The sequence below is a fragment of the Lepus europaeus genome, chromosome 7 (assembly GCF_033115175.1).
Source record: "Lepus europaeus isolate LE1 chromosome 7, mLepTim1.pri, whole genome shotgun sequence".
Classification (NCBI taxonomy): Eukaryota; Metazoa; Chordata; class Mammalia; order Lagomorpha; family Leporidae; genus Lepus; species Lepus europaeus.
This window is the reverse complement of record NC_084833.1, coordinates 58,587,928-58,608,082: the sequence shown is the minus strand read 5'-3', so window position 1 is coordinate 58,608,082 and position 20,155 is coordinate 58,587,928. Positions and strand designations below refer to the sequence as shown.

The following is a 20,155-nucleotide window of genomic DNA, read 5'->3' as shown; positions in this document are numbered from 1 at the left end:
AAAAAACAAAAACAAAAACAAAAACAAAAAAAAGTTGGAGGTTAGCCCCACCTCACTCTCTGATTGCTGGCTGAACAAGTGATTGTTTGTTCTCAAAATGCCTGCACTGCATTTACCACCCTCACAGAGGCCAAACCAATGGAGCTACCAATCTTGGACTTCGAGCTCCAAAACTGTGAGCTAAAAACCTTTTGCCTTTGTGAAGCTGGTTACCTCAAGTATTCCATTACAGTGATAAAAAGTTGACTAATACAGAAAATCAGTACTTAGCAGTGGAATCGTTGCTATACCTAAACCTGAAGATGTGGAAGAGCCCTTTGGATTGGTTTGCTCTAAAATGTTGCCAAAATGTTAGAGAGGAGAATAGAGAAAACCAAGAATGCTCTAAACAGAGAGTTATGAATGATTCTGGTGAGGGCTCAGAATACCAGAATGGTTATATAAATGTGAAGAGTAAATGCCATATTGATGAAGAGAGAGAGAGAGAAAAGAGCAAGTGAGTGAGCGAGTGAGAGAGAGTCCTTTCACTTGCAAATTCACTCCCCAAATAGCCATGATATATCAAGACTGAGCAGATGGAAGCCAGGATCCAGGAACTACATCCAGGTCTTCCATGTGGGTAAGAAAAAACTAAGTACTATGTTCATCCACTCCTGCATCCCTGGCATATTAGCAGGGAGCTGGATTGGAAGTGGAGTAGCTGGAACTTGAGTCAGTACCCATATGGAATGCTAGTGTCACAGACAGTGGTTTAATTCATTGAGCCATACCACATTTTCATTACTCACTCATCTACTTTTTAAGTTTTTTGATTCAATATCCTAGCTATTGGAATAGTGCCACAATAAAATTGTGAATGCAGATGTCTCTAAATAGATTGATTTCATTTCACTGGCATGTTGAAAGAGCAGTGGGATTAATGCATCAGAGAGCAGCTCTATTTTCATTTTTTGAGTAGCTCTAATTATAAAACAGCACCTACTGATTTTGCACTAATAATTTTAGCAACGTACATTAAGTGCACATATTTCTTCAAAATACAAATTCAGTAAAACCTAGTCAATGATGTCCATGGGCTTCTCATTGGTTGGGACACAGGAGTTGTGAAATTACACGACTAGTCCCTTCCATGGGGCAGATTCACTGGTAGCTCTGTGAATGGTGTGCCTCTCTGCAGGCATGGACTCTCACCAGTTCCTTCAGGTCACATGAGTGTGTGGCCATCCTACAGACAAATATGGATGTAGCACAGCATTCCCAGTTGTAAGCTGGGGTCCCTGTCAGTGTCTGAAGTTTGAAGAGGGGCCTCAGGGGACTGACCTTCTCCGTAAGTCTGCCCAGCTGCTGGTTGGGGATCAGTGTGGGTATGTAAGGCTGAATGTGTGCTTATCAGTGTCTAGCTGGCTGAATTTCTAAGAAAAATGTTCTCAATGGCTTTTCGAGATCACTGGAGAATGGGAGGAGCATCTCAGCATTCTAGAATAGTCAAAGTACTCAGGAAAAGTGTTTAGTTGTTTCTTGCAGTTTTGACTGGATAGGCAGGGCCATGTTTTTGACTCTGTGGGCCAAACTACTCAGGGATGGCGGTCCAGCTGCTTGCTGGATGGAGGATGCATGACTGAGGCCATCAGGCTGCTTTCAAAGCCAGGAGAGAGTCAGGAGGGCAGCGAACTCTTACTGAGAGGCAGGGTCTGATGTGCAGATTCTCTTGGGGCCACAGGCGGGTGGATGAGGCCTTACAGCTAACTCACAACATGAGTTAGGGAGCAGCTACTTCATGGAATCCAGGCACGTGGGTCTCAAGGTTGCTCCATGCAGCCAGAGACTTCATGATGCAGAGTGCCATATGGGTTGGGATTTTTATCGAGGGCAATGTAACAGTTTGATAACTCAACTCGGGGCTGATCTCAAGACTTGGGACACAGATGTTGTGTGCTACTTCCCTTCTGTATAAAGTCATTGTGGAACTCCTCACTCTACAATGTCTAGTTCTTTGCACTCTTTCCTACACTATTCCACAGTGAGAGGCATGTGCTGCTCAAGGCAGAGGGAGAGGTGGTGGTGACAGTCCTTTGGCCTCCTGGCTGACAGAGTTTCAGGGATTTGGTGTGCAGCTACTGGTTTGGAAGTAGGAGCTTTGGGACTCTGCCTGGCACTGGGTTTCACCATGGTGGGCCTGGTACTGGGTCCTCTTCCACTCCCCCCTCTCCATGTTGTGCTGCTTAGAGTTAGGAGGATGACACAGGCAACCCTTTCCTTCCTCTTTCCTCAATTTGTCTTCTCTTCTCATTATACCAGGCACTACAGTCTGTCCACTGGCTCCCTCAGTTTAGGTAAATGCATATTAGTGCAGGAATAGCTATTCTAAATGGGATCTCTGTGGGGAGACAGTAAAGGAGTATCTTAATCAGCCACTACTTTTCTCTGTCATTTTAAACTTATAGAAGTATTATTTTTAATAAGAAAGCAGGGACCATTATATATCATGCAATGCAATATTTGTCCACATTATAAAGTTTAAGTGCCTTACTAATGTTTAAGACAGTGCCCTCAACCTTCTTTTATCACATTTATCCTCAATTGCTCCTCACTATCCCATAAATCTCCTAATCTTTAGCTCTCCTCAGAACAAGTTGGACATGTTTTTATTATTGAATTCAATAGACTTCTAATCTAGACACTTTTTCTTTTTAGACTTATTTATGTTTTCCTAACATACACAGGCTTAGAAAAATTCCAATAAATAATTCCTTAAATGTACTCTCTTCAGTTTCAGCAATTGCTAAATTTAGACTGGATGACCATGTTAGAAACATAACACTATGGGGGCCGGCGTTGTGGTTCAGCAGGTTGACCCAGTGCCTGAGACACAGACATCACTTATGGACATAGGTTCAAATCCCAGCTGCTCCACTTCTGATCCAACTCTCTGCTAATGAGACTTAGAAACTGGCAGATTCTCAACCAAGTTCTTTGGTCCCTGCCATTCAACGTGGGAGATCTGGATGAAGATCATGGCTCCTACCTTTTGCGTTGACCAGTTAAGCTATTCTAGTCATTTGGGGAATGAACCAGAGGATGAAAGATATTCTCTCTCTCTCTCTCTCCATCTCTCTCTGTAACTCTGCCTTTCAAAGAAATAAATAAATCTTTTAAAAAAATAAATATAACACTATGGAAGATTTTATTTTTATTATTATATCACAAACTCCATAAAGGTACCAGGGATCCAGGCATTCAAAAGCAACATGGTAATCACAAGCAAGAATAAAGGAAATCACTCTTTCTGCCAAAGTAGATTCTGACATTTGTGATAGTTTTGTGTTGTCTATTGAATCTTTTTCTCTTTTTGACACAAAATAAAATCCATATTTGTTTTAAATCGTTGGCTTGTTTTGACTTCCTCCCTTCCTTCCTCATCCCTTCCCTCCATCTTTTCCTTCAATCCTTCCTCTCCCCCCTCTTATTCCTCTTTCTTCCTTCCCAATTCCTTCCTTCCCCTCGCCTCCGGTACTTTCAGCCCTTCCTTCCTTCCCTACTATCTATCTTTCCTTCAATCTCCTTAATCCTTTTTCCTTTAAGTTAAATTAGTGTTCTTCCTGTGTCTACTGAGGTGCCTGGCTGTTAAACGGCAATTAGAGGAAACAATCTGGAGACTATAAGAAAATATGAGGAAGCAAAAAGTGGAGAGGTGGAAAAAAAATGGGAATAATTTACAAGACAACCATCTCTCTCCACATCCCTAACTGGTCATCATGGAGATCACCACCTTCAAACATGTTAATTTGCAGTTATTCTATAGAAGGCCCTCTTGACATCTTTGTTCCTCAAACTGTAAATGATGGGGTTCAGCATGGGTGTCACTGCTGAGTAGAACACAGAGATCATTTTATCCCTCTCATTCATTATCTTGGAGTTTGGCCTCATGTAGGCAAATATTGCTGAGCCATAGAACAGAACAAGAACAACAAGATGGGAACCACAGGTGGAAAAAGCTTTGAGCCTCCCCTCCCCAGACTGCATCTGGATTATGGTGGAGATGATATTCCAGTAAGAGATGAGAATTAAGGAGACAGGAGCTAAGAGGATCACCACACCCATGGCAAAGATGGCCATTTCTGTGCTGTAGGTGTCTGCTGAAGCCAGCTTCAGAAGGGCAGGGGGCTCACAGAAAAAATGGTTAACGACATTCTTTCCTCTGTAGGGCAGACGCAGTGTGAACGTGGTGTCCACCAGGGACACAAAGGCCCCACTGACCCAGGACCCTACAGCCAGCTGGACACACACCAAATGTGTCATGATGCTGGAGTAGTGCAGGGGCTTGCAGATAGCTACGTACCTGTCATAGGACATCACTGCCAGCAGTGCACACTCTGTGCACCCAGCCAGAAGCAAAACAAGTATCTGTGTGGAGCACCCAGCAAAGGAAATGGTTTTCCTCTTTACCAGGAGGTGGACTAGCACCTGGGGCACTGTGGTAGTCGAAAAGCAGAGATCAGCAAAGGACAGGTTTCTCAGGAAGAAGTACATAGGTGTGTGGAGTCTGGAGTCGATGTGAAGGAGCGTGAGGATCAGCAGGTTTCCCAGCACGGTCAACAGGTAGATGCTCAGAAAGAGGAAGAAGAGCAGCACTTGTGTCTCTGGATCCTGGGAAAGGCCCAGGAGGACAAATTCGGTCACGGAGGACTGGTTCTCCTCTCCCATGGATGTTTATTTCTGCCTATTGGTTGGCAGCAATAAAAGAAACACATTGATCAGTTACATAAAATATCTGAGTAACTTAGTTATTATATTTGTTAACAGGTACTCCGAATTGGCTTATTTCGATCTTTCTCTCTCTCTTTTTTTAACTTTTATTTAATGAATATAAATTTCCAATGTACAGCTTATGGATTACAACAATTTGTTGAAAGTCTTTGCTTTTTAATTTTTGTTTTGTTTTGTTTTTTTGCTCATAGTTCTGAGAATTGAAAGCCATTTCTGATTTTCTCTTCCTGGAATGTCTTAGTAGCACCAGTAGGGGAGAAATCATGCTGAGAATGCTACACAACAAAGCTTTGGATGGGCCACCCAGTGTTTCCACTCTGTGGATGCTGATAGAGCTTCTTGTTGTGCACTTCTTTTGTACTAGGCTTGGAAAGTGAATGATGACTGTTTCTTTGTAACAGGTTTTATGCCACAAACACTCTGAAAACATTTCTGAAGATACATAGTAAAGTTGATTTTTTACATTTCATCTCTTCATGAAATTAGGTGGACAGTTATCTTTATATTATCTATCTAGCCAACACGTGAATAGTAAAAGCTTTCCTAACCTTTACAAAAACAACCAGAAAAAACAATCAGAAAGGAAATGCTAACAAATGTAACACCTTAAAGATATCAGATTTCCATTTTAATGGATGCCACCTCAAACAAAATTAAAAATATAAGAAAAATCTCGAGATGTCTGATTGCAAAGCACTTAAATATTTTTTATTATTTTTGATTTATGAAGTCCTCTAAAAATCAAAGAAAAACATGCACAATCATTAAAAACTTACGCAAATAACCTAAGATCTGACTTTAAATCCACTAAAAAGAGGTAAATAGAAAAATAGACTAAAATAAACAAATGCACATCAAATGAATAACCAGAATCATATTTTTTTCTTCTGAGCAGAATTTAAATGGATATAACTTACTTTCAAGTTTGGTGATGTAGCAAGATGATTATGCTATGTTATTAAGTGAAAAGAAAGTGATCAGACTTACACTTGATATAGCATTTTAATATTTTAAGTGGAGCACCTATTGGAATGTGTTTGATATATGTCTGTAGCTGTGACATTTGCTTATCTGCAGGCATCTCACCTGCAGGGAGAACCCACTGATCCTGGACTGCTGACAGGGCTCTGAACCTGTACTGCAGAATTTCAATATTGGCTCCCTTGCTTGGTATGTTATGAATTGCAAATCATTGTGCTAGCTTTCTTCATACATATAATGGTAACAAAGTTATGCATCTAGAATAGTGTTTATGTAATGATTAATAAAATATAAGCTATTTTGAAAGTTTAGAACAGTAACCAAGTCTACTTCATATTATGTAACATCTCGGTACACTGATGAAAACATGATCTAGAAGCAATTACAAGATTAGGAAAACCCTTGTTAAGAGCAAAGCAAAGCAGCACATGGGTGCTGTGTTTGACTGAGGAAAATGATTGTTCTCATTTTTTTTTTTTTTTTTTACTTTTGGATTGGAAGTGTATTGCTTTGGAAACTCAAAGTCAAAGCCAAATGCAACCAAGAAGAATGAGAGGCAAGGCTGGGTAGATTTAATCCAGTTATTTTCTGCTTTTTTTCTTTAAAATGTTTCCGCTATGGCAGATTTGAACACATAAGAGCAGAGATGATATTACAATAAAACTGCAAGTTCCAAAAGAAAGCACTCCCCTGTATTGTAACCAATTATTTTTATTTCTTTAAAGTTGAATATAATAACAAATCATACTTAAATCTACTTTTTAAACTCCTTTATTATTGAAACTCTGAAAGGTAAATTGAAATTATGTTTTATGTTTGAAATTAGAACATAATTTGTCCCTAAAGTTAATTTTTTTATTAATTAATGTAACCATTTGCAAGAATTTTGAGGAAAACTATTATTGAGCCACAGCAGAATAGCCTGTATACATGGCTGGTAGGTCCATTGAAAATAATCTGGTGGTACTGATTACGGGAAGTGGGATTCTAGTGGGAACAATGCAAATAATTGACAGACTTTTTTTTGCCTGTGTGTATTGTTTGACGATTTTACAGTTGAGACTAAATTTTATAAGTAAAAAATTAAAATTATTTAAAAATAAATAACTTTTAAAATTAAAACATGAAAGGATAAAAATAGCATACAGACAATACGAAGAATTACAAACAAAATCATATTTTAGTAGGTTAAAAACAAAAAGACAAATCACTGGTTTACAACAGATATCAGAATCATTAAAGGCTGCCCAAGGATCAGTTAAATGCTAAAGGTGCGTTTCCAATAAGCAAATGAAGTCCACATGCTAACTCAACCGGCTAGCTAGTAGATGAACACATGAGCCTTGTCCACATCATTCATTATACAGAATACATCCAGAGGGATTCAAGATGTGTTTGTGTATATATAATAAGCTTAAATATTTATAAATAAGTTGGTTATTCACTAATTTCATTTGATAGAAGATTTTTCTGAGCCTAGCTACAAAGATCTACAAAAGAAAAGACTGATACATTTGATTAAAAATATCTTAAATACATGCACACAATAAAATTAGGAAAATGAAATGGAGAAATAACTGATACATACACAGCAGAACAAGAATTAGTATCCTTAATAAGAATCAATATGCCATCAAAGAAGGAGGTACCTTTCTCTGAAGGGAGGAGAGAACTTCCAATTTAACTATGACCTTGTCTAAATAAGACCAGAGTTTGTGGACTCACGAGGCTTCCATAACGTTGGCAGCTCATGGCAAGAGCCTCGGGTTATAAATAAGAGTGTCAATTGTTAAATCAAGAGGAGTCACTGTGCACTTACTCCCCATGTAGGATCTCTGTCCTTAATGTGTTGTACTACGTGAATTAACGGTATAACTAGTTCTCAAACAGTACTTTATACTTTGTGTTTCTTTGTAGGTGCAAACTGTTGAAATCTCTACTTAGCATATACCAAATTGATCTTCTGCATATAAAGATAATTGAAAATGAATCTTGATGAAGAATGGGATGGGAGAGGGAGTGGGAGATGTGATGGTTGCAGGTGGAAGGGTGGTTATGGGGGGAAAAAGCCCCTATAATCCAAAAGGTGTACTTTGGAAATTTATCTTTATTAAACAAAAGTTAAAAAACAAAACAAAAAAAGGACCAACATATTTCAAGTGAAATGATAAACTAATAAAAAAGCAAATGATAAACTAGACAAAATACAAACAATCCCCCTCCACTCATTTGCAGGCCATTCAAAAAAATTACTGCATTTATTTTTGTGGCCCATCTCTGACAATATAAACAGTAAATTTTAAATATATTTTATAAAATTAAAATAAAAATTTTCACATTTTGTTCTGGGTCAAAAAATGTTCTGCAATTCTCCCTAAATTTCACAGTAATTCACAAGTATGTCATGCCCCTTAGCTTTAACTATCCATTAATCAACTAGAATTAGCATTAATCAAATACTTGTAAAGTTCTTTACTCACTTTTCAAGGTAGAGTTGTTATTCTTCACAATGTACAGATAAAGATATCCACTTCTTTTCAAGCAGTTATTATTAATTACATATTTGCGTGTTTTTTTCTGAATTGGTGCTGCTTCAAGGTAGTGTAACATATATCATGTCTTGCTATCACTAAATTTCAGTTATCACTTGACATATGGTAGGGCATTAGTAAAAGCTAGTCGAATGAGTGAGTAAATAGAATCATGCTGACACTCCACCCTATGATGCTCTCCACGCCCCCCACACACCACCCACACCACCAGAAGAAGTGTGAATGAGAAGGTGGGTCTACTTTGGATGAGGAGTTTTCAGACACTGGCTTTTGGATAGGAAAATCTTGACTTAAAACTCCCAGGAATGATTACATTAAATTTATGGACTCACCACAAGCCATGTCCCAGTGAGGTAGAATTGGCTCAGAATGACAGCACAAGAGTAGATCAGGGCTGCACAGTGTTAAAAAGCGTCCTCACACACAGCCTGTGTGGACATCCAGGGCTGTCTACCACAAGAAGTTCTTGACTATGACTCTGAGCAGGGGGGCTCAGAGTTCTACCCTGGTCCTGATTGCTTAGATAGACAAAAAGAAGGCCCTGAAGTGGGAGCACTGAGAGAGCAAGGAGCAGAGGGGAATCTGGTAGAGTAGCTCACAGTGCCACAGGAGAGGCAGTGCAGGGCTACAGTCCTTAGAATCACCTGGTGTTCTTGATAAAGATTTAACCCTTCCTAGAGAAGGTGTAGAACAAGATTCCTGAGGAGGACCTATTCTCTCTAGAAGCCAGCTGGAAAAGAGAGAGGGCCCAACAGGGAAAGGCAAAGCCTTCCTTCCAGATGAACTATTCAAGATATCAGACTGCTTAATACGATGCCTCACCTCTGATCATCCTGCCAACTCTCTACTGGGGCACTGGCATGAGGTTGGCACAGCACAGTGCGTGCAATGATGGATAGATAATAGATGAAGAAGGGTGTGGGTTCTGCAGTCTGCTAATCCTTATCCAGCCAGGCAACCTCCCCTAGAGTTTGCCAAGTTTGCTGATGGTGGGACATGATCCTGTCTGAGTCTTATTTTATCCCATCCTAAGGAGCACAATTTTATTAGCAAACACAAACCCAAATTCACCCTCCTAGAAACAAGCATGGAGGTTTTTCCTGAAGGAAATCTACAAACCTGAGATCCTAAGAGTTGTTATAATCAAGGCGTTCCCCAGAGCAATTCATGTTGTTAACTTTTTTCTGGAGTAACAGATACCCTTGGGTATTTTTAAAATTAAAATGTAAACCTGAATTGCCTGGCCCTCATCTGAAGCCAGGTACAGCACTAAAGTTTCTCCAAAGGCCGTGTGGAACTCTGACATCCCCAAATACTTTGTCTGAATTTTTAAAGTGGAGATTTCAATAACAATGATAATGTAAAACGCAGATGATATAAGTACAGTCATTCTTCAGTATCTATGGGTATTTGTTGCAGGACTGCTACACATACAATTATTAATGGATGCTCTAGTCACTTATATGAATTGATGTAGTATCTGTGTGTATAACCATTGCCATATTTTCATATACTTTAAGTCATCATATTACTTATAATACCTTTAAAAGTAGATTTATTTCCAGTAAAAATGCAATTAGTAAAATATTTTCATTCTGTACTTGGATGAAACTTCAGATGCAGAACCCCGGAGCAACAAGGGTCAGTGATGTTCTTCATCATCTGATGATGACCTCCAATCTATGAATCAGAACCCTAGTCTGCATTTATACTCAAAATGCTCCAATTGTCATCTACTAGGGTAAGAAACACACGAGAGGTTCATTGTACACTCCAAAATGCCCTGGCTGTCCAGAGGAAGGCTTTATTCTAACCAGTGAAACACAGAAGGATGGTGTGACAAGACTGCACATAACATAGAGTCATGTAAATAGTTCAAAGGAGGATGCATGACGTCCCCACCAAGCTTCCCTTTTTGAGCCTTTCCAATCATCCACACTGTCGCTCAGGCCAAAGATTTAGTAAGGACATTCTGTTCCTTTCTCCTTTTTCATCTCTATGTCCTGTTTACCCAGCTGTTGTTCTACCTCCTCTGTTCTACCTCCCATTATTCCACTGCAGTTTAAATCCTTACTGGGACTTCTGTCATAGGGCTCAAGTTACTGATTATTTTCTTGCTTTCATGCTTATTCCACTACAATCTATTTTCCATACAATACCCAACAAGACCTTTCAAAGCATAATATCACTATGTTTTACACTGAATTTAAATAAAATCCATCTTTCTTCAAGAACCTCCAAGGCTCCAATGAGTTGAATTGTGTCACCTAAAATGATAAATCCACCTGTTAACTCTGAATGTGACTAAATTGAAATAAATGCCTCTGCAGTTATAATAAAGAGAAATCTCATGATGAGATCATCCTGGACTCAATGGGCTTGAAATATTATGGCATGCGTATTTATAAGAAGAAAGACACAGAGACAGGGATACATCCTCAGAAGACAGCAGCAGAGATTGATACTGTCACAAGCTAAGGAACGCCAGAAGCTCCCAGAAGCTGGAAGATTAGGGAAGCTCTCTCTTCCACAGCCTTTCAGGGGAGTGTGGTTTGAAGATGTCTTGATTGTGGGCATTTGACCTCTAAAATGATGAGCGGAAACATTCCTGTTATGTTAACCACAAAATTTGTAGCAAAACACAAACAAACAAACAAGCTCCTACTGATCCAGGCTCTCCCTGTTTCTGTGATATCATTCAATTCCACACTCTTGTCACTCATTGGCCTCCAAAAACCCCTTCCTTCCCTGTCTTGATCTCAAACACGGCATTCCTTTCCAAGCCATTCGACACCTTTATCTCTCTTCCTGAACCTCTTCCCTCAGATCACTCTTTGATTTGTTCATTCTTTATTAACATCTAATCAAAGCCTGACTCTCATTGATTTTGAGATGTAAGACATCCTTTAACTATGAGATGGCCTTTCCTGACAACCAGGTGAAATTACAGCTCACTTTTTTTGCTTTTTCTTTTCTCATAGCACTTACTAACATCATGTACATGCTTTGCTTATTTTCATCACCACTTTCTAAAATCTAAGACATATAAGTATGGGAATTGCGACAATTTTCAATGCTATGCATTCAATTCCTAGAAAAGTGCTCAACAAATATTTAGTCAATAAATGCAATATGTAAGTCTGTACTCAATGAATCAATGAACTCACATAAGTTGTATTATTAAAGTCAATACTATATGGTTTCATTCATTATATAATTATGATATAATATACAGGATAAATGAAAAAAATTATTATCATTAAAACCTGAAAAACACATTTACCCTAAAAAATATGAGTCGTTCACAGAACATACTAACTTCAGTAATTTGTTAGCTTCTTATGTACTATATATAGGTCTAGCTGCTGGTGCATAGTCATTGATGATCTGGGATCTAGCAGGCAATTGAGATTTCCTGTTGGTCATCAGTTACGCAGTTTTTATGTGAGCAAGGTGATTAATGACCAGGTTTTCATTGATAATTTCAATTATATGATACAACTTTCCTATTGTGCATTTGAAGGCTCATTTATGCATGATAATTCTCTTCACCATGCCCTATGCTGAGACTCTTTTAAAAAATCATACTCATCTAAAAGCTGTTTCACAGTCTCAGCTTTTCCTCATGAGAGGCTACCGTCTTCTATATTATATTCAAATAAAATTATCCCTCTCTCTGCGAGGCTATCTTCTAAATAGTTTCCTACATGCCTCTTTCACATCTTTATTCCTTAGGCTATAAATGAACGGGTTCAGCATGGGTGTTATGACCGAGTAGAACACTGAGATCACCTTGTCCCCCTGATTCATTTTCTTCGAATTGGGCTGCATGTAGGTAAATATTGTTGACCCATAGAAGAAGACAACTACAATGAAGTGGGAACCACAGGTAGAGAAGACTTTGAGCCTCCCCTCTCCTGACTGTATCTGAATCACAGTGGAAATGATATTCCAGTAGGAGAAAAGGATGAGAGACACAGGACCTAGGATGATTATCACACCCATTGCAAAGATGACCATTTCAGCCTTGTAAGTTTCTTCTGAAGCTAATTTCAAGAGTGCAGGAGGCTCACAAAAATAATGATTAATTACACTAAGTCCCTGATAGGGAAGACATAAAGTGAATGTGGTATCTACTAAAGACACAAACACTCCACTAGCCCAGGCCCCCATGACCAGCAGAACACAAACCCTCTGGGTCATAATGGTGGTGTAGTGCAGGGGCTTGCAGACGGCCACATAGCGATCATAAGACATCACCGCGAGAAGAGAACTCTCTGTGCATCCCATTATTAGGAAAGAAAACATCTGAACCGAGCACCCAGTAAAGGAAATGACCTTTCTCATTACCAGAAAGTGGAATAACATCTGGGGAACAATAGTTGTGGAGAAACAGAGATCAGTAAATGACAGATTTTTAAGGAAGAAGTACATTGGTGTATGAAGTCGAGAGTCAGCATAAATTAGGAGTATGATAAGCAGATTCCCAGACACGGTCAGCAGGTAGACAATGAGAAACAACATGAACAGTACAATCTGGGTCCGATGATCTGAAGATAGGCCCAGCAAGATGAATTCAGTCAGATAGGTTTGGTTCTCTTTGCCCATCAGTGTTTATTTCTGTCTGCAGATGAACAGAAATAGATCAATCAAAAGTTGACTCTGTTGGAGCACAAAATTCAGAAATCCAAATTCTCATTGGAAGATTAGATGTATGTGTTTTTAGGAATTCTTTTTATAAATTTAAGATACTTGATTTTTTCTATTTTTTCCATTCCTATATTTCTTATGAAGCCATTGGGTTCGCAGATACACCCAAACTAGAATGATGCCTTCTTGGTAGTCTTTGCTGGAAGAATCCTGTCATCCATAGAATGATTGTTGAACAATTTTGTGGATAATGACAAGAAATATCTTCATATAAAATTATACGTTGCTTGTCTAAACCAAAGAAAAATAATGCAAATACGTTATGTAGATTCCCCTATTGTTAGAAATCCCAGAGTGTATGCTGTTTTCTATTTTACTCAAATACAGCATATTTCAGCTTTAACTTCATCATTCTTTGCTTCCAGTGGAGTCTATATCATCCTTCCAAGAAAGAAAGGAAATTTTAAGAGGCTGTTTTCAATTATGTTGCAGTTCAAAGTCCTGGTCCTTCCCCAACTTCAACAGAGAAATAGCCATTGTGGTGAAGATAGTGTTAAAGAGTAGGGCAAGAAGGGACCTCATTGTCATGGAGCCAACGTAGTTTAAAAAACAGGGCAGACTTAAGCATCCCAATGCAGTATGGGAGCCCTTCATGGAGACCCTGTGAAGCCATGATATTTGTTTGCATTTTTGTAAGTTTCATATGGCATAACAATGTTTGGTCTAATTCCTTCTGTTGTTTGATTTACAGTCCAATCAGTTACTGTGTGCATCAGTAGTAAAGCAGGCACTGATCCAGTGCTCTGAAGACAGGCACGGAATACTTATCCAAGTCTAAACTGTACTGTATGTCCATAGTAAAGAATAGGATGACTGGGTCCAAACTAATTCACAAGTTTGTGAGAAATGTAAGGGAAGGCACACATCATTTGGATTCAACAATGTAGCATGCTATCCCTAAGAAGGATTAAAGTAATAGTCAGGAGCTTTGCCCATTAGAATGAATGATGAAAGAAGTGTAAGAGTAGAAAGTCCACCCTCCTGTCTCGAGATTTAAAAAGTCAATGACAAAAATCCTTACTGCAGGGTTTGTTTTCACAATAAGACTCCATGTCTATCTGGGAGTAGAGGAGAAATATGAACATAATTGTCGTGGCTGGATCATTGGCTCATGAACAACCAGGAGTGACTTGATTTTAAGACCACAGGGAGACAATAAGACTTTTCGTCCACATTGGATTTGAATTCTTCCCAGCCTGAACTTGCAGGAGGATCCATTGTCTTTGATAGGCCGTGAAGGAAGAGACAGAGCATACTTTGAGGGACTGGTAAAATCAAGTAAGCAAGATCTTCTTTTTAGCTACAGTGTAAGCACATAACACAAAACGATTAGTGATAACATCTGTGACATCAAGAACTAAAAATCTCTCTTGTAAGTCAGTGCTTTTGATACTGTCCCTCTGAAACCAGAAGTAGAACATGTTCATGGGTAATGAAATAGAACTAGTGGGTTACACTAATGTTTATTAAAATCTAATAAGGAAATAAAATACTGTGTCTTACAATAGCATAGGCATAGTGTGCAGAAAACGTTTTTGTTAATATAAATGTGTTTGTGTGTACTGTTTACAATGTAAATCTGTTCCTTATTAAGGATCATCACTAAACTTTAGAAAAAAATACTGCTACAAGAAAAGTTCTTAAGGACACTGTAAAATAAGCTATTGCTAATCTCATTGTCCTACAATTTTTAAAGTGTTAATTTTTCACTGTCTTACTATGGTACATATTTATTAAGTTATTCAATAAAATATGTCTTTTCATGTGTACAATTTGATGGATTGGGTATATGTAAATAACAATATGGTTTTCAAAAGTATTCAATAAGTATACACGAATATTTGCTTATAAGCCTCTTTTTGACTCTCAATTAGATATTTGAGAGGCAGACAGAGTCACAGAGTACCTAACTGCTGCCTGCAACGGGCAGAACCTAGGAAATCAATCTATATCTCCCACGGGGGTGACAGAAACCCAGCCATCCAAGCCATGACCTGCTGCCTCCCAGAGTGTGTGGGCACCAATGGAGAGCTGGAATGTTATGGATCTCAGGTTTTTTTTTTTGTGTGTGTGTGTGTGTGGGGGGGGTGCTGTTTAATGATCTTACTTACTCCACAATTATACATTTCCTGGAATGCACTACATTTTCATGAAATGATCTCACATTGACTTAATTAGTGAATGATTGATTTAAATCATGTAGGAATGAGTGGACTTTTCTTCATACATGGGTGCTGCCACACACATGCACTCAAATATTCTTGGGCACTACTCATCCTGTCTAAATCAGAGCATGCCTTTGAGGGACAGAGCTGTGGGTGGTTCCTAGGTGAACTCCTTTGAAAGGCAAAACCATTAATAAGGAGAAACACAAGTTATATCACGTGGGCTGCTCGTGCAGCTAAGAGGGAATCATTGGCAGTTGCCCTTCTTCCAGCAGATATGAGGACAAACTATTTACAGTCCTGTTCTCTTTCTTATTCTGAACCTAAAAAGAAAGAGTATCAGTGCCTCTGAGGACCATGGTGCTGGCCAGCATTAGTACTCACCATTCCTTGACTCCTTCCCACGTGTTAGAAAATGGGTGGCCAACTGCAGGAAACTCTTACTTCCCAGGCAGTGCCCGGTGAATCCAATGTTTGCTTGCAAGAGACTGTGAGAAAAGTAAGAGCAGCAGAGAGCGCCAGTGATGGAAGGAATGAATGGCTAGAGGAAGGGAGATCTTGGTAGCTGCGAAGGGGAAGCCTGTTTGAGCTACAAGCATCCTTCTGATTTCCTGTGATTTCAGCACCTCAACTGTTCCCCTCTCCTGAAGAGCCCAGCAGAAAGATTTGTAAGACTGAGAATTCTAGAAAAGAAGGGGAAAACAAAAACCCCATCTTCCAAATGGACTGCGGGCTATAAAATAAGAAGTTGGCCTTCTCCTAGGATAGATGATTTTAGTTTCAGAGGGTTTTGTTTCCTTCAGGACATTGTTACTTTTGTACTGTCTCCTCACTTGGAGGTCTGGGACCAACTCATTCTAGAGATGGAGATCTATAGGTGTATGAGCCTCACGCTAAGGACAGTAGAGTGAGATCCAGAGAACTACACTGTGTTTTTGAAGTTATATACTGGGTCTTGGTCAGTCTCAATCATCCCTTGACAGCTGGCATTAACTGGGATTTGCAGTAGACTTCATTCTAAGCTTTTGCTCTATTCTCGGCTGAGGAAAACACTCATTTTTAAGCCCCACTGCTGGAACTGACCCTTTTTCTATGAGGAATTCATATAAGAGTTAGGTCCTGAGAGGTGATGCAAATAAGACATTCTCTAGGGTTTTCTTTGGGAGCAGCTCATTTGATTACCTAGCGGCATAATGAGATACCTTGGGACACTATGATTATTTGTAGTGATGGATTGGAATCTTGGTTATCTTTAATTTCTAATCTTTTCCTAAAGAAAGAAAATAAATGTATGCTATGAGCTTCAGAAGGACCCCAGGGGCTGGCGCCATGGCTCACTTTGTTAATCCTCTGCCTGTGGCACCGGTATCCCATATGGGCACTGAATTCTAGTCCTGGTTGCTCCTCTTCCAGTCCAGCTCTCTGTTGTGGCCCAGGTAGGCAGTGGAGGATGGCCCAAGTGCTTGGGCCCCTGCACCCACATGGGAGACCAGGAAGAAGCACCTGGCTCCTGGCTTCAGATCAGCGTGGCACCAGCCATGGCAGTCATTTGGGTGGTGAACCAATGGAAGGAAAACCTGTCTCTCTGTCTCTCTCTCTCACTGCCTAACTCTATCTGTCAAAAAAAAAAAAAAAAAAAAAAGGGCCTCGGACACCACTGACATCTGTCCATCTCTGCTTGGTAAGGGAGCACAGAGTGTAAAGTGCATGCAACCAAGGCTCTTTGCAGCCTTAACCTGAATCATTGGAAAAATGGAAATTTGTACCTTCAGTCATTTTTAGGAAAATGAATATAAAATTATTATTCATTTGAGTATGTCATGGCCTTTGTTTAATGTTAACTGGTATTAAAAATTAACAGGTGTGCCGGTGCTGTGGCATGGTGGGTTAAAGCCCTGGCCTGAGGTGCTGGCATCCTAAATATACGAAATTTGGATTGAGTTTTTGGATCTTGGACTCAGCTTTGTCCAGCGTTCAGACACTGTGGTCGTTTGGGATAAAGATTCCCTCTCTCTTTCTCCCTCTCTCTCTCATAAGCCACTCCCAGATTCTTAGACAAATTTTAAAAAATATATTTTTCTATATGGGTAGACTTTATTCTCCAATTATTCACTCAAACAATAATATAAGTGTTACTCTGAAGTAATTTTGTTGACTTGTCTAAGTCTAAAATCATTTGACTTAGATATATAGAAGCCTGATTCAAATAGTTGAAAAGTCCTTGGAGTATCACTGAGGCTTCCTTGACCTAGAAGATATCCCACCTGTAGATAGGAGCTTCACTTACCCCGGGCTGGAGAGGTCCAACATACTCTCCAGTCAGCCTGCCCTATGAATTTCAGCTTTGCATAGTCTGCCCTTAAAACTGCATAGGTCTGGGGCGGGTGCTGCGTGCAGCAGGTAGAGCTGCTGCCTACAATGCCAGCATCCCATATGGGCTTTCAGCTCTCTGCTATGGCCTGAGAAAGCAGCGGAGGATGGTCCAAGTCCTTGGGCCCCTACACCTGGGCAGGAGACCTGGAAGAAGCTCCTAGCTCCTGGCTTCAGATTGGCCCAGCTCTAGGCATTGTCGTTACCATTTGGGGAGTGAAGAAGAGGTTGGAAGGTCTCTCTCTGTGCCTCTGACTCTGCCTATCTGTAACTCTGTCTTCCAAATAAATAAATAAAACTTAAAAAAAAAAACCTGCATACGCCAGCTACATTATTTTTTGTTGGGTCACTGCTTAATGGACGTCCAGAAAAACCGGGCCTTTACCAACACATTTCCTTCCCTATGAACATTTCTGTTAAGTTATATATCATCCCATCTTTCTCTTTTGACTGTCATCCTTCCATCTTTTATGCCATCTGTTACTTTTTTCATGTTAATGTGATATTAATACAAAGGGAATAAATTTAATGTAGTTCATAGATTCAATTCCAAGAATATAATGTTCCCTCCCTCTCCCTTCTTTTCTCCCCCACCACTTCTTTTTTTCTTTTTCTGGATTACAATAATAAATACATATAAAATTATAAATGTAATTATATAAACATTCAAATCTCTAGTTTTTAAAGTCTGGGTGTGAACCAAATTGTCAGTTTAAGGCCAGCGCCACGGCTCACTAGGCTAATCCTCCGCCTTGCGGCGCTGGCACACCGGGTTCTAGTCCCGGTCGGGGCACCGGTCCTGTCCCGGATGCCCCTCTTCCAGGCCAGCTCTCTGCTGTGGCCAGGGAGTGCAGTGGAGGATGGCCCAAGTATGTGGGCCCTGCACCCCATGGGAGACCAGGATAAGCACCTGGCTCCTGGCTTCAGATCAGCGCGGCGCGCCGGCCGCAGCACGCGGGCCACGGCGGCCATTGGAGGGTGAACCAACGGCAAAGGAAGACCTTTCTCTCTGTCTCTCTCTCTCACTGTCCACTCTGCCTGTCAAAAAAAAAGAAAAAAATTGTCAGTTTATATTCTCTGCTTTTCTGTGTGTTTAAACATTTAAGAATAAACTATTTTAAATAGTTTAAAGTAAAGAAACATATGAAAAGACATAATAATAAAAAGAAAGGGAAAAATGTACTGTTACAGAGGCAAGAGGGTAACTCACTTGGAAATCCAATTTATCAAGAAAAATAGAAGCTAAGAAAGACAAACGACTTTTATAACAAATGTCTAAAGGCTTTCTTTAGACTGTATTATTTAATTATTTATTTTCCAATGTTGTATTAGATATAGTTGACATGCAAAAAAAATGCCCTAAAGTTTTTCTTATTCACACTATTTTATAATACGGTATATACTCATTATCTTAGACACACATTATTCTACTGTCTATTTAAATTCCAGGCTGTCTAAATGGCTTCCCACAAGAAGAAACAAACCAAGGAAGCAAGTTTTCTTTACTTTTTGGTAACTGACCAAGAAAAAAAAAACTTGTTTATTTGGACAAGATAATCTCTTATATTCCCTGTTGTCTTTAGTAGATTTTGATGGGTTAGGAATAATAAATCTTAAAAGATCTAAGATTTTTAAAAGATATTTACTTCTTTTTTATTTTTTTAATTTATTTTTTTTAACTTTTATTTAATGCATATAAATTTCCAAAGTACAGCTTATGGGTTACAATGGCTTTCCCCCCCATAACTTCCCTCCCACCCACAACCCTCCCCTTTCCCGCTCCCTTTCCCCTTCCATTCACATCAAGATTCATTTTCAATTCTCTTTATATACAGAAGATCAGTTTAGTATATATTAAGTAAAAATTTCAACCGTTTGCTCCCACATAGAAACACAAAGTGAAAAATACTGTTTGAGTACTAGTTATAGCGTTAAATCACAATGTACAGCACATTAAGGACAGAGATTCTACATGAGGAGTAAGTGCACAGTGACTCCTGTTGTTGACTTAACAAATTGACACTCTTGTTTATGGAATTAGTAATCACCCTAGGCTCTTGTCATGAGTTGCCAAGGCTATGGAAGCCTTTTGAGTTCATCGACTCTTATCATAATTAGACAAGGTCATAGTCAAAGTGGAAGTTCACTCCTCCCTTCCGAGAAAGGTACCTCCTTTTTGATGATCTGTTCTTTCCACTGGGATCTCACTCACGGAGATCTTTCATTTAGGTCATTTTTTTTTTGTTTTGTTTTTTGCCAGAGTGTCTTGGCTTTCCATGCCTGAAATACTCTCAGGGGCTTTTCAGCCGGATCCAAATGCCTTAAGGGCTGATTCTGAGGCCAGAGTGCTATTTAGAACATCTGCCATTCTGAGTCTGCTGTGTATCCCACTTCCCATGTTGGATCATTCTCTCCCTTTTTTATTCTATCGGTTACTATTTTCAGACACTAGTCTTGTTTATGTGATCCCTTTGATTCTTAGTCCTATCATTATGATCAATTGTGAACAGAAATTGATCAAATGGACTAGTGAGATGGCATTGGTACATGCAACCTTGATGGGATTGAATTGGAATCCCTTGGTATGTTTCTAACTCTACCATTTGCGGG

The 20,155-nt window shown here is 39.4% G+C and overlaps 1 protein-coding gene and 1 pseudogene across 1 annotated transcript; both read right to left on the bottom strand.

The window, feature by feature from the left end:
- Positions 1-3,780: 3,780 nt before the first annotated feature.
- LOC133763772 (olfactory receptor 2D3-like) lies at positions 3,781-4,751 on the bottom strand (annotated as a pseudogene).
- A 7,233-nt stretch (positions 4,752-11,984) lies between these two features.
- LOC133764467 (olfactory receptor 2D3-like) lies at positions 11,985-12,908 on the bottom strand. The gene has a single exon (XM_062198146.1). It carries the CDS (start codon positions 12,906-12,908, stop codon positions 11,985-11,987), a length of 924 nt encoding a protein of 307 aa, XP_062054130.1.
- Between the last annotated feature and the right edge of the window lie 7,247 nt (positions 12,909-20,155).